The 17859-nt window shown below is 47.3% G+C and overlaps 1 protein-coding gene across 1 annotated transcript in view; it reads left to right on the top strand.

Annotated features, from left to right (window-relative positions):
- The window catches only part of SLC5A8 (solute carrier family 5 member 8), a 166518-nt gene that overhangs the window by 115162 nt on the left and 33497 nt on the right, over positions 1 to 17859 (top strand). The window contains exons 10-11 of the mRNA XM_060245254.1: positions 15273 to 15340; positions 17350 to 17436. Coding sequence (XP_060101237.1) covers positions 15273 to 15340; positions 17350 to 17436 — 155 coding nt within the window. The remainder of the gene's footprint in view (positions 1 to 15272; positions 15341 to 17349; positions 17437 to 17859) is intronic.

Genomic DNA, 17859 nt, shown 5'->3' with positions numbered 1-17859 from the left:
ATAACAATACAAGAAATTGTTGAAGCAATAAAAAACCAGAAAAATAATAAGGCCCCCGGTTTAGATGGCCTACCGGTCGAATTCTATAAGTGCTTCGAAGAGACTCTCCTACTGCCATATAAGAAAGTACTGGAAGGAATAAATGAAACAACTAAAATGCCTGAGTCATGGAAAGAGGCGCTAATCTCATTACTGCATAAAGAAGGGACTGAACCAACTGATATTAAAAACTATAGGCCGATCTCTTTGTTGAATGCGGATTATAAAATCTTTGCAACTATATTAACGAACAGACTTTAAAAAGTTATTCCGAATATTATACATGAAGACCAATTGGGCTTTATTCCAGGAAGAGTAATGAGGCAAAATGTAAGAGTACTTATGAACATCCTAGAATACTATAAGGAACACCCGGATAAGCAACTTGCAGCAATCACATTAGATGCGGAGAAAGCCTTCGATAATGTTAACTGGAGCTTCATCCTTAAAACCTTGACATCAATTGGTTGTGGAGAAAATTTTGTAAAATTGGTTAGGTCAATTTACTCAAGCCAAAAAGCGAGAATCAATGTTAACGGCTCCCTGACAGATCCAATAAAAATTGAGCAAGGTACTAAGCAAGGATGCCCATTGTCCCCTATCCTCTTTGTGTTAGCATTGGAACCGTTACTGCAAATGATTAGAGAAGATTTGGAGATCAAAGGCATGAAGATCAAGAGAGAAATTTATAAAACGCAGGCCTTCGCCGATGATATATTAATTACTTTGGAAGACCCAAATTGCTCAATTGGAAAGTTGATGATCTGCCTAAAACAATATGGTGAAGTAGCAGGGTTCAAGGTTAACTATCAAAAAACAAAGTTTCTATCCAAAAATATGACGAAAGAACAAATATCTGAACTGGAAATTAAATCAGGATTTCATTATGAAAAAAAAGTAAAATATTTAGGTATAAATTTAACAACAGAATTGAAAACATTGGTAAGATAATTATGAAAAAATACTAAAAGAGATCAAAGCAGATTTAGAACGGTGGGGTGACCTGCAAATCTCTCTGTTGGGTAGAATTGCAACAGTCAAAATGAATGTACTCCCGAGAGTATTGTTTTTGTTCCAAATGATACCAATTATACTTCCAAAAATCTTCTTCAAGCAACTTAATAAAATAGTGGCAAGTTTTGTCTGGCAAAATAAAAAACCCAGGATCAAACTGAAAGTCTTACAAGATAATAAAGAGAGGGGTGGGTTTGCCCTGCCAGAATGGCAAATCTATCATAAAGCATGTGTCTTGACCTGGGCCAAGGATTGGTTGTTATTAGAAAATAAAAGACTCTTAACACTGGAAGGTGCTGATTTGGCTAAAGGGTGGCACTCATATATATGGTACAAAGACCCAAAGTATCTTCCTCAGGCATGAAATAAGAAAATCATTGTTCAAGACGTGGTCTGAAATCAAAAAACAGGTGTACAGGTATACTCCTAAATGGCTCTCTCCAGTTGAAGCTTCGATGCACCCAAATCTCTTTCAATGGGGAGACAATTATACCTATGAGTCCCTACTTGATGCCAAGCACGAATTGAATATTGAGGAAAATACTAACATGGATTGGTGGCTTAAAGTGCAAGTTAGATCAAGATACAAAATGGATAAGGGATTAGGATTTTCCAAAAAGTTAAATGAATTTGACCGTATTATATTGGAAACAGATCGGAAACTTATTTCAAAAATTTATAATTGGCTGTTGGACTTGAAAATGCAAGATGAAAGTGTGAAAGAAAATTGGGTTAAATGGATGCAGGACTTTGGTTATGCTATTGAATTAAGTGAATGGGAGAAAATATGGAAAGAGAATTTGAAATTGACAAGATCCTCCCAGTTTAAAGAAAATTTATACAAAATGGCCCATCGATGGTATTTTACCCCGGAAAAGCTTTCTGGAGCCTTTCCGAATACATCTGACAAATGTTGGAAATGTGGCAAAGTAAAAGGGTACAAGTATCGCTTTGGTGCAAAAAGATATTAAAAGTAAGCATTCCCCACGTACCAGAACTATATTTATTAAATATATGTAAAGTTCCACTACCTAAAACAACGAAAAAGTTACTACTCCACATTATTACAGTAGCGAGGATTTTATTTGCCAAATATTGGAAAACGTCTCAGATACTGACTAAAAGGGAGTTTATGTTTAACCTTCTTGATGCTGCAGAAATGGATACGTTAACTTATAGGTTGAAAGATGGTAATCTGGAAGAGTGTAAGAAAACTTGGTATCCAATGTATGAATGGGCCAAACAATTGGGATTTGAATGGATAGAATAATATTACTTGTATTAGTCTCAGTAATTTCGCTCCATTAGATAAATGTATATAGGTTTGTCAATAATGCTTTTGTTGTTGTTGTTGTTGTTTAATTGTTTATTTGTTTTTTGTCTTTTGTTGTTGTAAATAAAATTCTTTTTTGTGGGAAAAAAAAATCGTGCGGTAAGGCTATTGGCAGCCTTAGTCGAGTTGGCTGTTTTCCCGCCTAAAATGGCTGAGGATCCATCGGTATCGATGGGGGATGCTACTCAGGCTCTGGCTTCGACATCGGTCGATCCATCGTCACCAGAGCGGGACCGACACACAAAACGACCCTCTGAAGGGTTAGTGGCGCCAACACCATCAAAGAAACGTCAGGACGATTCGGGGACCCAATGGTCCCTCCCGAAGAAGCTTAAATCGAAGGAGAAGCAGAAGGAGGACAGACTTTCCCGCACTCCCTCTCCTTCTCAGGATGCCTCAATGGAGTCGATGTCGGCGCAAGTTGCTCTACCTTGGAGAATTCTGGTGTCTCCCAGTCCTCGAAGCCTGTCTGCACCAAGAAGCCATGGCTTGGAGCCGCTCCATCTTTCGGGATCGGAGCAGGAAATAGACCTAACACAATGGACTCATTCGTCCATGTTGGGGTTGCATCGTCGGAACGACAGTGGTAAGGTATCGGAAGTCGAGGCTTTGACGCCAAACGAACCTCTAGTACCATTGCTGCCTATTACAGGATGGAGAGAGCTCGAGCCGAGTGGTGTGACGCGTCGTAACATAAGAACATAAGAGAAGCCATGTTGGATCAGGCCAATGGCCCATCCAGTCCAACACTCTGTGTCACATAGTGGCAAATTTTTTTATATATATATACACACACACACTGTGACTAATAACCACTGATGGACCTCTGCTCCATATTTTTATCTAACCCCCTCTTGGAGTCGTTTCCTGCCTCCTCGTTTTGGGACCAGTGACAGTGGCCTTGCTCATATGAACTGAACTCGTATCCATCGCCATACCCATGGTACCCTCCCCATGAGTTGTCGGAATGGGATCAGCTGTCGGAAGCCTCTTTTTCGAGGTTTTCACATCAATCAGCCATTCGGTATGCACCTTCAGCATCGATGTCGATTCCTCCCGAGAGATGCAGAGAGCGATCTGGGAATTGGCAAGCTCATCTGTCGGTATCGCTTCATTTGCCCAAACGTGCTTTGACCCTGATGCTATCTGAACACTCTGCAAGGAGAGAGTATTCGACAGCAGATTCCGAGGTCGGTACCAATGATCTGGACAGAGCAGCGGAACCTTCTCCAGATTCGCATATTGCTGAGGACCTTCCTATATCTCCCTTGGAAGATCTCAAGTCTTATGGTGACATGGTGAAGCGGATGGCACAGTCTCTCTCCCTTGCAGTAGTCCAACCACAGCCAATCGTTGATGCCACTGTATTTGATGTACCTCAGAGGGATACATTGACGGCTGTGGTCCTGCCTGTGTCTAAAGTTATCCTGCAGGCAGTGAAGGAGCCCTGGGCAAAGCCGGCATCTGCACAAATCTCTACATGTCGCCTGGACCACATGTACCGTGTTCAGGAGGTTGGTGCTGAGTTCCTGTTCTCCCACCCCAAGCCTAATTCAGTGGTGGCTTTGTCATCTTCAAAGGCGCGTAAGACTCACTCTTCCCCACCTGACAAAGAGGACAAAAAAATCGACAATACTGGCAAACGATTCTACTCAGTGGGAGCTCTGGGAATAAAAATCTCAAACTACGCTGCATGTATGGCTCTCTACCAGTATTCGATTTGGGAGCAGCTCACACCGTTGATGTCATCCTTGAGTGAGGAGAAGTGGGCTTTGTTTAAGAAGCTACAAAGAGAGGGATTTGCTGTGGCCAAACAACAGCTGGCTGTGTCAAAACACATGGTGGATGTATCTGCCAAGACCCTCACTTCTGCCATCTCCCTGCACCATCACTCCTGACTACAGCTCTTCAGTCTAGGTTTGCCTTGTCTGCTCCGGCCACCAAGAAATCTAAGGGCTCCTGCCCTCAGAAGCAAGCCCTTTGACTTCTGCCGCACGCACCATCACCCCTCTTTCTTATCACATCCGCCTCCATCACCATCTACTGGCTTGGGAGTTCATCTCCACAGACAGATGGGTTCTTTCCATCATAGCAGAAGTTTGCAAGATAGACTTCGTTCAGGTTCCAACTCAGTCAGTGATTGTTACTACACCTCCTTCCCCCCCTCTGCTAGAGGAAATAAGCAACCTCTTGCAGAAACAAGCCATAGAACCTGTCCCGATAGCAGCCAGAATGAGGGGGTTCTATTCTTGTTATTTCCTGGTTCCGAAACGGGATGGGGGATTGAGTCCAATCATGGTCCTTCGAAATCTGAACAAGTTTATCGTGTACCAGAAATTCAGGATGTCTACTTTGCAAACAATCCTTCCCCTCATCAACCAAGGGGACTGGTTGGCAACATTGGATCTCAAGGATGCCTACTTCCATGTCAGCATCCATCCAGCTTGCAGGCATTTCCTCTGGTTTGCAATAGGCTCCAACCATTTTCAGTTCAAAGCCCTTCCATTTGGCCTGTGTACTGCACCGTGGGTGTTTACCAAGATGATGAGTGTTGTAGCCGCATATCTTCGGCTGTAAGGCATAGTCGTTTTTCTGTATATCGACGACTGGCTCCTTGTGGCGGATTTGGAAGAGCGTCTATCTGGCCATATTGCAACCACTCTTCGCTTTTTTTCACCTTAGGTCTGCAGGTCAACATGAAAAAGTCCCATCAAGGACAGTTCAGTATCTTCTTCGTGGTCTCTGTGCATCACACTGATGGGAGAAGGCGCCGGCGCCGATCACGATCAGTAACTTCAAAGCTGCGGATTTCCGCGCCCCCGTCCCGGTGCGCATGCGCAGACACTCCCCTTCCTGCGCATGCCCACCAGGACAGGAGTGGACATCCCGCCAGTTCTCTTCTGACCGCCGCTGAGATCAGTCGATTTCGCTACGGTCGGTGGATTTCTTCAGTTCGTTCGTGGATTTGTGAAAAATATCAGTGATTTGACCTGTGAGTGGGGGAGAAATAGAGCGTTTGTTATTTTTCCTATTTCCAGTTTCCCTTTCCCCCCCCTCTCTCTCCCCCCTCATCCCCGCGCTTTCCGCGCATGGAAAAGCGCTGGGGCTTCTTCAAGAGGTGCAGGAAGTGCGGCAGTAAAATTGCCCCTCCCGACGGCCACACCCTGTGCTTGCTGTGCCTGGGTGAAGCGCATAAGCCAGATTCGTGCGCCCAATGCGCTAAGTTCTCCAGGCAGACAAGAAAAATTGCGATTTCATCGGACTCCGATCGAGACCTGGACCCAGCTCAACGGTCGGGAAGGGAAGAGAGTCCCTTGGACATCGTGCAAGCACATCAGAGCAGTTCCCAAGATCGCTCCTGCGGAGATCGACGGGAACGCTCTTGGAGCCCTTACAGAGTCTCCCCCCTCGTTCTGAGACGCGAACCAGTGCGAAGGGATCACTCGGACAGCCCGCATCGGGATGAATCCTGGAGCCCGCGACATCGATGGGACCTGCGGGTATCGAGAGACAGATCCCCCGAGGACCGGTCCGCTAGGAGACGTCACCACTCCCCGGAAAAAAGGGCACCACCTATGCTGCCATGGGACCAGCGTCAATGGCAATACCTGTATGGGGCCTGCCCAATGCCATCTATGTTTCCATGGTTCCCCCCCAGGCAGTCTGAATGGGACCAAGGCTCGGAGGCATCCTATCGATCCAGAACATCATTCCTCCCGCAGAAGCGTACCCCGTCGGCATCGATGTCGAAAGCCCTGGTGGAGGAGCCCCCCAAGAAGAAGCCATTGCCCCCGAAGACCACGACCCCAGATCCGGGTCGGGACCGAGCGTCACACCCTTCTGATCTATCTGAATCTCCTGAAGGTTCACCGAGGTCGACGGGAGAGTCGGTATTGGAGGAACAGGCTCCATCCTCTCTGGAAGAACGCTCACCATCCAACAAAATCGCTGAGGACCAGCCTATCTCCCCTCGGAGGACTTAAAGTCTTATGGGGACTTAATAAAGAGGATGGCACAATCCCTATCCCTTTCGACGGTGCAACCACAGCCCGTCATTACGGACAGTGTCTTCGATATAGTACAAAGGGATACATCATCAGCGATAGCCCTTCCCTTCACGACGGTGCTACTGCATACGGCCAAAGCATCATGGGACAAGCCTGCGTCTACACCTATATCGTCACGCAGGCTTGACCACATGTATCTGATACAGGAGTCTACGGCGGACTTTCTGTTTAACCATCCTAAACCGAACTCCGTAGTCGTAGCATCGTCTTCCAAGGCAAGGAAAACCCATGCCACTCCCCCAGACAAAGAAGGTAAAAAACTTGATGGTCTGGGCCGACGGGTGTATTCGGCTGGGGCACTGGGCCTGAAGGTGGCCAATTACGCCACGTGTCTGGGGCGCTATCAATACGCCCTATGGGACCAACTCTCCACTCTGTTGCCCGGGCTTCCGGAACAGACCAAGAGTGCCATCCGGAAGATTCAGTATGAAGGCATGACACTAGCCAAACAGCAGCTAAATTCTGCCAGACATGCAGGAGACATTGGTGCGAAGACTCTCACCACAGCTGTTTCGCTAAGAGGGCACTCGTGCTCAGATCCACGGCTCTGCAGGCGGACACTCAGGCCTATGTGGAAGATTTGCCATTTGATGGAAAAGGGCTGTTCAGTGCCATCACTGACACAGTTTTGCAGGAAATGGACAAAAGCATACGCACCTCCAGAAATCTAGGAGTCCCAGTTTCGTCCAGACAGCAAAACAAATGTCCTTGGTCAAGACCTTGGAGCAAGAAGTCCTTTCCAAAGCAATCAGGGGAACAACAGTGGAGGCCCAAGAACACCTCTCCCTTCAATAAACCACAGTATGGCAACAAACCCAAATACTCCCCGACTTCTTCTCAGTCGTCTCGCCAGAAGGGGAGCAGGCAGCCCAAACAGGGCCTTTGACTGTGTTTTCCCGTCCCCCCCTTGCCCCCTTTCTTCTTCGGACCGCACCCGGCTTTGGCCTTTCCACCAGGCGTGGTCCACAATAAAAACGGACCAGTGGGCGTTATCAATAGTCCGGCTGGGCTATCTGATAGAGTTCCAGAAGGAACCAGACTTTTCAACATTCGTTCACACCACCACATCGCCAGCCCTTCAAGAGGAAGTGAATACTTTGCTCCGGAAAGAGGCCATAGAACTGGTTCCGCCAGACCAACTGAAACTGGGTTTCTATTCCCGATATTTTGCGGGGCCTCAATCTGTACATACCGCATCAAAAGTTCCGTATGACGTCGCTACCCAACATACTTCCGTTGTTGAATCCGGGGGATTGGATGGCTACGCTAGACCTCCAGGATGCTTATTTTCATATAAGCATCCACCCGTCCCACAGAAAGTTCCTCCGGTTCGCCATCGGGACTATGCACTACCAATACAGGGCCCTACCATTTGGACTGTCAACGGCCCCCAGAGTATTTACGAAAACAATGGTAGTGGTAGCGGCTCATCTTAGACTACAGGGTATAGCAATATACCCATACATCGACGACTGGCTTCTGGTGGCCGAGTTGGAGACCAGGCTTTTACACCACATTTCCACCACCTTGTCCCTCCTCCAAGAATTGGGTCTAAAGGTGAACACAAAGAAATCTTGTCTTCAGCCCTCTCAAAGAGTGCAATTTATCGGGGCAATTCTAGATACGCAATTATGCAGAGCTTTTCTGCCAGAAAAGAGGGCAAGAGACATTATAGACCTGATACAGATATTCCGGGAAAATCAGTCGGTCACTGCTCTCCAAGTCCAACAGCTGTTGGGCTTGATGGCGTCCACAACAGCGGTACTGACCTTTGCCAGATTCCACATGCGGGTCCTCCAGTTGTGGTTTCTGAAAGTCTTCAGATGCGGGCAAGATTCTCCTCTACGCAGATTCTCCATTCCAGAGGAAGTGCTGGGGACACTGAGGTGGTGGCAGCACAAGCACAACCTACTCGAGGGAGCGCCTTTCTACAAACCGCGCCCAACTGTGACTCTGACGTCGGACGCATCCCTGTGGGGATGGGGTGCACATGTCAAGGGACTATGTGTGGGCGACAGGTGGCCCCAGGATCATTTGCAATACCATATCAACTTCCTGGAGCTCCTGGCGATCCACCACACTATCCTCTCCTTCAGACCCTTGTTGGCGAGCAAAACAGTGGCGATTCTGACAGACAACACCACGGCACTGGCCTATATAAACAGGCAAGGGGGCACGGTGTCTCGGAAGCTTTGCCTACTGGCTCTGCGGATCTGGGAGATCTGTAGGGAAATGGACACGTATCTGATTGCAGCTCATCTTCCAGGAGAGCAAAACGTGTGTGCAGACTTTCTCAGCAGGGGGGCTGCTTCCATACACGAGTGGGAGCTCAACTGGACTTTCCTGCAGCCCGTTTTTCAGAGGTGGGGGACACCAGAGATAGACGTCTTCGCCACCCGCGACAACAGGAAGTGCAGAAGCTTCTGTTGTCGAGGGGGAAGGGACCCGCTGTCGTTGGGAGACGGACTCCTATTACACTGGGACAGTCGCCATGTCTACTTGTTTCCCCCGATTCCCCTCATTACCAGGGTGGTGCAGAAACTATACAGAGAACGCCCAAGAGATGTTCTGATCACCCTGTGGTGGCCCAGGCAACACTGGTTCGCTCCCATTCTGAGGCTGTCCAAGGGCATCTTTCACCACTTTCCCACAGTGCCGGACCTGCTGTTTTCTCAACAGGGGCTAATAGTCCACCACGATGTTCCACACCTAAAATTGACGGCGTGGAAACTCGAGTGACCCAACTTTCCGCAAGGGCTCAGCACGTGCTCCTTAACTGTAGACGGGAGTCCACTAGGAAGTCATATGCTTATAAATGGACTCGGTTTGTGCAATTTGTTTCTGAGACTGGTGGAGACCCAAGGACTACTGGTCTTCCCAGCATTCTAGACTTCTTGCTTACATTATTGGACAAGGGGCTGGCGGTATCCTCCGTACGGGTATACCTGGCGGCTATTTCAGCCAATCATGAGTATATCGAGGGCCGCTCTGTGTTCTCACACCCTACCACTAAGAATTTTCTGCGGGGTCTGCTGCGGCTGTACCCTTCAGCCAGGAACCCGACTCCGTCTTGGGATTTACCGGGGGTCTTGGAGGCTCTCATGGGGAAACCCTTCGAGCCAATGGCCACGTGTTCGTTGCAGCTATTATCGTGGAAAACGGCTTTCCTGGTGGCTGTTACTTCGGCCAGGAGGGTCGGCGAGTTGGCGGCTTTACGCTGCGATGACCCCTATGTTCAGTTTCGACCGGACGGGGTGTGGTTACGCCCTGATGTGACTTTTCTACCTAAAGTAGTGTCTTCCTTTCATATGAACAGGGACATTTGTCTGCCAGTGTACTTTCCAAACCCGTCTACGGATTCGGAGAGGCGATTTCATGCCCTGGATGTGAAACGGGCACTTTCTTTTTACTTGCACAGAGTGCGACCTTCATGTAAGGACCCGCGGCTCTTTGTCTCATATGCGTCGGCTTCCTTGGGGCAGAAGGTTTCGTCGCAGAGACTGTCTAAATGGCTGACAGAGACGATCAAGTTGTGCTATCTTTTGCGGAAGCGGCCTTTGCCTGGGCCGATCAGAGCACACTCTACAAGGGCGATAGCTACCTCTGCGGCATTCATGAAGGGAGTGCCGTTGTGAGACATTTGCAAGGCGGCTACCTGGTCCTCCCCGCATACGTTTATCAAGCACTATGCGTTGGACCTTCAGTGGAGGCATAGTTCGTCTGTGGGCCGTGCAGTTCTGCAGTCGCTAACCCTTTGACGGACCGTGCAACCCTCCTCCAGGTAGGCTGCTAGCTTGCTATTCTCCCATCAGTGTGATGCACAGAGACCACGAAGAAGATAAACAGGTTTCCTACCTGTAACTGATGATCTTCGAGTGGTCATCTGTGCAGTCACACTACCCGCCCACCTTCCCCACTGCTGCTGGTCCGTTTTGGGGGCTCATGCAGCGGTCAGAAGGAACTGGCGGGATGTCCGCTCCTGTCCTGGTGGGCATGCGCAGGGAGGGGAGTGTCTGCGCATGTGCACCGGGACGGGGGCGCGGAAATCCGCGGCTTTGAAGTTACCGATCGTGATCGGCGCCTTCTCCCATCAGTGTGACTGCACAGATGACCACTCGAAGATCATCAGTTACAGGTAGGAAACCTGTTTTTATTGGGGCTCTGCTGGACACAAACCTTCATTGTCCTTTTCTGCCTCAGCAGAGAGCGATGGACATTTTCAATCTCGTCCATCTGTTTCAAAGCCGGAAATGGGGCACAGCACAACAGCTGCAGCGGATGCTGGGGTTGATGGCGGCGACTACCAGTGTGTTGCTGTTTGCGAAACTGCATATGAGAGGGCTTCAACTCTGGTTCCTCAGAAAGTTTCGGCCTTTACGGGACTCACTTCAAAAGAGGTTCACGATTCCACCCTCGATCCTTTGGGCCCTGGAATCCAGAGACAACATCTGTCAGGGAGCTCCCTTTCATCTGCCTGTAACGACAGTTACGATCGCCACAGATGCGTCCTTATGGGGCTGGGGTGCTGACATGGATTCTCTGTGTGTGGGGGGTCCTTGGCCTCCACAGCTGACTTGTTGCCATATAAACTATCTCAAACTGTTGGCAGTTCATTTCACCCTTCGTTCCTTCCATCCTCTGGTGGTGGGGAAGGCTGTGGCCCCGTTGACAGACAATACTACAGCCCTTTGTTATGTCAACAGGCAGGTCGGGACAGTGTCCCGACGGCTCTGTGCGCTAGCAATAGAACTGTGGATGGAGTGCCTGGAGCATGGCATCTATGTGAAGTCTGCGCACTTTCCCGGAGTACTCAATCTGCAGGCGGATTCGTTGAGCAGAGGAGCAGCATCTCCACACAAATGGGAGATGCAGTGGCGCTTCCTTCAACCTGTGTTCCAGCTGTGGGGGTATTCTCAGGTGGATGTTTTTGCCACAGCCCGGAATCGGAAGTGTCCCCTGTTCTGCACCAGGGGAGGAACGGATCTAGAGTCCTTGGGAGATGGCCTAATGTTTCCGTGGAACTGTTGGTTCCTCCTGTATCTATTTCTGCCTTTTCGGCTGCTGACAAAAGTTGTCAACAAGATAGCGAGAGAGAAACTGAGGTGCATTCTAGTCACACCATGGTGGCCTCAGCAGAACTAGTTCCCGATTTTGCTTCATTTAGTGAGGGTTTTTTTTAATCAGTTCCCAGTGTAACCGGACCTTCTGTCGGTCCAGGAAGGACACGTGTTTCATCACAATGTACCTCATCTAAAGCTGATGGCGTAGTTCATCAACCCTGCGAATTCTCGAGCAGAGTCCAGCACATCTTTCTAAATAGTAGAAAGTTGTCTACCCGGGCTTTCCATAACAGAAAGTGGGGGAAATTTCTTTGGTTTTTGGCCGACCCTACAGTCTCACCCCAACAGGTGGGCCTACCGATGATTTCTGATTTTTTGTTGTCCTTGGTCGATGCTGGACTTTCCTTTTCTTCTATTAAAGTTTATTTATTAGCAATATCATCGTACCATGAATCTGTTGAGGGGCGTTCAGTGTTTGCTCACCCTCATTCAAAGCAATTTATGAAAGCACTGGTCAGATTGCATCCTCCGTCTAGATCACCTCCACAGTTGTGGGATTTGCCGTTAGTATTGGATACGTTGACTCGGCGTCCCTTTGAACCAATGGCAACCTATACCCTACAGCTTCTTTCCTGGAAGACTGCATTTTTGGTGGCAATCACCTCGGCACGCTGTGTAGGGGAATTCATGGCTATGCATTGTGACCACCCATACTTAGTTTTTCATGAGTCTGGAGTGTTGTTGGCTCCTGATGTTTCGTTTCTCCCTAAGGTGGTTTCCCAGTTTCAGCTTAAATTGGATGTTTGGTTACCTACGTTTTATCCCACGCGTTCCTCGGACGAGGAATGTCGATGGCACGCTTTGGATGTTAAACATGTGTTACTTTTTTACTTGAGTCGTTCTAAGAGTTTTCGTCAGGACCAGCATCTTTTTGTTTCCTATGCTGCTTCTAGATTGGGTTCAAAAATTTCATCTCAGCGGCTTTCGAAGTGGCTTACTGAAACTATTAAACTGTGCCACTTGCTGGCGAAGAAGCCATTGCCTAGACCCATTCATGGACTCTGTACTAGAGTGATGGCAACGTCGGTGGCATTCCTGAAGGGTGTTTCCTTTACGGACGTGTGCAAGGCCACCACCTGGTCCTCTCCGCATGCTTTCATGAAGCATTACGCTCTGGATGTGCATGCTCAGCAGAGGACTCATATGGGAGCTGTGGTGCTGCAAGCTGTCTTTTCTGGTTGACTGTCTTCCCGCCTCCAGGTATGTCTTGCTTGCTAATCTCCCATGAGTGTGAAGCACAGAGACCACAAAGAAGGTAGACAGGTTGCTTACCTGTAACTGTAGATCTTCAAGTGGTCATCTGTGCATTCACACTACCCGTCCGCCTTCCCCACCGCTGATGGTCTCCCGATGGTGGGGGCTTCCAGCGGTCAGGAAGGAACTGGTGGGATCCTTGTGCTGGCTCCGGTGAGCATGCGTACTGGAACGCTTTGCGCATGCACACTGGTGCCGAGCACGAAAAAATCCCGGGCTTTTTAGGTACCGTTCGGGGATCGGCGCGAGCGCTCAATCCCATGCGTGTGAATGCACAGATGACCTCTCGAAGATCTACTGTTAGAGGTAAGCAACCTGTCTTTCCTCTCCCCCCTTTGATCTAGACTACAACGCTACTAGGCTTCCCTATCTCCTTCTCAGGCGACCATCATAGAGTGAGGCTGAGGGGAGGAGAGAGAGAGGGAGAGGCAGGAAAAAGTGGGACAGCCATGCCCTTTGAGGAAACACATAGCAGTGCCAGGCTCCCTGGCTATTTCAGTGGCCTTCGGAGGCTGTGTGTGTGGGACACTGTCTGTGTGGGCCATCAATAGGGTAGCAGAGGTCTGTTGCAATCGGTGGCCATGATGCCTTTCGGGAGGCTGCAGTAGAGTGGCAGGTCCTTCTGAGGCTGGTTGACAGAAGACAGAGAGAAGCACTGAAGAGATGTCTCTCTCTGAGGTAAGACTGCTTTTGGCAGTTTGTTCAGCATTCGTGAGTCTGAGTAGATGGGGGCAGGGGAGTCAGCCAATGGGAGGCCAGACTTTCTGACAGAGCCATGATGGGCCAATTATTTATTCCCACAGATATTATCCAATGGCAGTACTGGATTTGGTCATGCCGCAGGAAAATTATTAACGTAGATACCTCCCTCTGGGACCCCATAATTCCTCAGTGGTCCTTGTCTCTGCTGTTAGCTCATCTTATGGGCAAGCCCTTTGAGCCCTTAGCCACATGTTCTTTGGCTTTACTTGTGATTAAGGTCTGTTTTCTGGTAGCTGTCACCTTGGGTGAGCAAGTTGGCAGTACTAAAGGTCAATCCTCCTTTCCTGAAGATTTTCCTCAAGAGAATGGTATTTCACCCTAGTGTCAGTTTTCATACTAAGGTAGTTTCTAATTTCCACTTTCCCCAGGAAATCATTCTGCCAGTGTTGTTTCCCTCTCCAAGTTCAGAAAGTGAGAGGCACCTGTATTCCCTAGACATTAGACAGGCCTTGTTATTTTACCTGAAAAGGACCTTAGAATTCCATAGGGATAAGGCACTATTTGTGTGCTTTGCGGGTGCTAATAGAGGGATGAGAGCTTCTCCACAAACTCTCTCATGGTGGATTGTGTCTATGATTAGGCAGTGTTATAGTTTATCTGGAGTCCCATGCCCTCTTGGGATTCATGCTCACTCAGTGAGAGCTGTGGTGACAACTGCTGCCTTCTGGGATGGTGTTCCCATGATGGAGATTTGTGGGGCTGCCACCTGGTCCTCTGTCAGCATCTTTGTAAAGTACTACACTTCATATCTGCGAGCAAGTTATGAAGTATGGCTGGGGAAGGCAATGCTTCAATCTCTATTTAAATAGGTGAGCATCCCCACCACCTTATTATCAGCTTGCTAGAATCCCCATGTAGGACTGCACAGATGATTGATGAAAACAGAGTTGCACTTTTCTGTAACTGTTGCAAATCAAGTATCTTCTGTGCAAGCACACATACCTTCCCTCCTGTCCCACTGCATGCTCTGACTTTGGCAGCACTAGAGGTATTGAGGGTGGGGGCACTGCTGCACAGAAGCATGTGTTTCTGTAAGATCAAAGGTATCTTCTCTGGTACACCGCAGCCCCAAGAGGCTTTTTATTAAAAAACCTCTCCAATGGCAGGCCTATTCATGTGCAGCCCCCATGTATGCCTGCACAGAAGATACTTGATGAACAACAGTTACAGGTAAGTGCAACCCTGTTTTATACTTTGGAAGAAAAGATGGGAGTAGTAAGGCAGGTTAGGTAGTCATTGGAGAAGGATATGGAGAAAAGGCATTTGGACACTCTTGTACTTAATTCTTGGAAAGTAACTTGTATTAACCAAGCCAATTCCAAATGGAGCAGACAGGAGTTCATGTATCACAAGGTTCCAGGGGCCAGATCAGATCAGATCTGAAAGAGACTGATTTGATTCATGGACCTGCGATTTCCCACCTCAATCATAAGTGAACATAACTAAAATATACAGTAAACTAATTTTTTCTTTGAAATACAAAAAAAAGTTGTGAGGAAATTATGTTTTTCTGAGTGCTAATTATGTATTTAAACAAACAGGTAGCAGTGCAGTTTTTATAATTTTCAAGGAAAAGAAACAACATGGCATTTCGTTTGACCATTCATAGTCGCAAACCATTACATGTTTTTTTTTAACAAGAGTTATCTTAAATTGACTTATTTATATAAATCATCCATTTAGATATTCTGTTTGGCGGGGTGTGCCTTATCATGGCTGCACTAGCATCTTTTATGGGCGGTTTGTTGCAGGTATGTGTTTAACTCCTTGATATTCAATTGCCCAGGGGGGTTATTTTGATTAGCATTCCAGAAGATTAACAATGAATGTTAAGTATTTATTTTGACAACAGTATGGAACTTAACTAGTATTATGACAACTCTAGTAACTTTACAGGAGCCATACACACTTTATCATCTTTTCCATGTTTTAGAATGTTTGTGTGTTCTTTCTGTTGGTGTTTAAAATTTACAATGGTCTCTGTGATAGGAAAAGAACAAATCTATTGCTATTTCTCATAAATCCCTGAAGCAAGTGCGGTATACTTGCAGTTATAGGCAAGACTGCTTTATTGGAAGCAGAATTTGTGGGTTTCTCCTTTATTCAGCTGTAGGAAGGCACTGCAGGGTGGCTGCAGGCAAGAGTATACATGCTCTGAGCACTCTCTAGTAAAGCCCTAGAACCAAAGTGGTGGCAATCAATTATGGCCTTTGCCTGCTTCAGACCTGAAGAGGACAGGAATAGGCTCAACCAACCTCCAGGTGGGATCTGGAGATCTCTTGGAATGTCATCTAATCTCAAAATATCAGAGATTAGTTCTCCTGGAGAAAATGGCTCCTTTTGAAGGAAGAAAAAGAAGAAGATACTGGATTTATATCTCACCCTCCACTCTGAATCTCAGAGTGGCTCACAATCACCTTTATCTTCCTCCCCACTACAGACACCCTGGGAGCAATGTTCCCTCTAAACTGCAAAACCTTGTGAGCCAAAATTCTACTTTGTGAGCTACTGGTATTAAAGTTGTGAACTACTAGCTTTAAAGTTGAGTTACTGCACAAATTATTATGCTCTGGGGTCATCCTTCCTGAGCTAAGGAATGTGAGCTGGAGGCTAAAAATCTGTGAGCTAGCTCATGCTAACTCAGCTTAGAGGGAACACTGAGCTGGGTGGGGCTGAGAGAGCTCTCACAGAAGCTGCCCTTTCAAGGATAACTCTGCGAGAGCTATGACTGACCAAGGCCTGGCCCAAGGCAGCTGCAAGTGGAGGAGTGGGGAATCAAACCCACTTCTCTTAGATAAGAGTCTGCACACTTAATCATTACACCAAACTGACCGTATGGTATTATACTCTATGACAGCAGTCCCCAACCTTTTTGGCACTGGGGACTGGTTTTGTGGAAGACAATTTTTCTACAGACCGGGGGGGAGGGCGGGGAATGGTTTCTGGATGATACAATTGTGCACTTTATTTCTATTAGCTTGGTGCGGACTCTTATCTGGGAGAACCGGGTTTGATTCCCCACTCCTCCACTTGCAGCTGCTGGAATGGCCTTGGGTCAGCCATAGCTCTTGCAGAGTTGTCCTTGAAAGGGCAGCTTCTGGGGAGAGCTCTCTCAGCTCCATTCACCTCACAGGGTGTCTGTTACGGGGGAGGAAGTAAAGGAGATTGTGAGCCACTCTGAGATTCGGAGTGGAGGGCAGGATATAAATCCAATGTCATTGTTGTCTCCTTCCACCTGCTGTGCCCAGGCTTCACCCCCAAATCTCCCAAGAATTTCCCATCCCAGATTTGGCAACCCTAGGCAGGAGGAAAGAAGTGTGTGTTGGGGGAAGGAGAGATCCTTGGAAGGAATGGCTTGTCTGTGGCAAACCTGCACAGCCCATTTCTTTCTTGAACAAAGGCTTAACACTTAGGATGTGAGATTCAGTTATAATTAGAGAACTGTTGAGATGTCCTCCTTTATGGAGGCTTTGGGTCAGTAGTCATTTACCTACCAAGTTTCAGCTTGTTTAAAGCTGTTTAAAATATATTTATTAAGTATGCTAATTATTGGAAGCTGAAAAATTGTCCCAAACCTGGAAAGTATAAAATTACAGGAAAGTATAAAATTACAGGAAAGTATAAAATTACAATAATGTCTCCAAGCTGGTTAGAGGAGCTACCCATTCCAAGTTGCATTCTGTCCTCTAAACTTTTTGGGTAATGTTCCTTTTTGTTTCTTCCTGTCTTTATTAGAGATTACTTTCTCCCCTTCTTGTAGGCTGCGCTCAGCATTTTTGGAATAGTAGGAGGACCTCTCTTGGGAATATTTTCTTTGGGTATCTTTTTTCCTTTTGGGAATGCTAAAGTAAGTACTCATTTTGTATCCTATTGTTATGGAATGGAATGGTTGGGGGAAGCGTTCTTATATTTTTGTACCTATATATGTTCAATGGTGTACTATATGAATGAGCTTATTTTCCAAACTGGACCCAGAATCACATGAAATAGACTCATGTACAAAAAAACCCTCCCTTAATACTTTGCAATCTCTTTGCACCTGAGCAGACAGTGATTCAGAAGCTTCTAGAGCTAGGTTTTTGGTGTGAAGACCTCTCTCTCAAGGATGCAGAATTGGACTGTGCATGTTCCAAGGGGGAGGTATCCTGCTTTCCTTCCTTTTTGTCTACCTAATCACTAGGGAACTTCTTTGAGAGGATGTTTTACTTCTCAGGAGCTTACTTTTTCTTTAGGATACTGTAAATTTTCTTTTCTTCTGTAATTAGTTTAA

The sequence above is a fragment of the Heteronotia binoei genome, chromosome 8, assembly GCF_032191835.1.
Source record: "Heteronotia binoei isolate CCM8104 ecotype False Entrance Well chromosome 8, APGP_CSIRO_Hbin_v1, whole genome shotgun sequence".
Lineage (NCBI taxonomy): Eukaryota > Metazoa > Chordata > Lepidosauria > Squamata > Gekkonidae > Heteronotia > Heteronotia binoei.
This window is presented reverse-complemented; position numbering and strand designations above follow the sequence as displayed.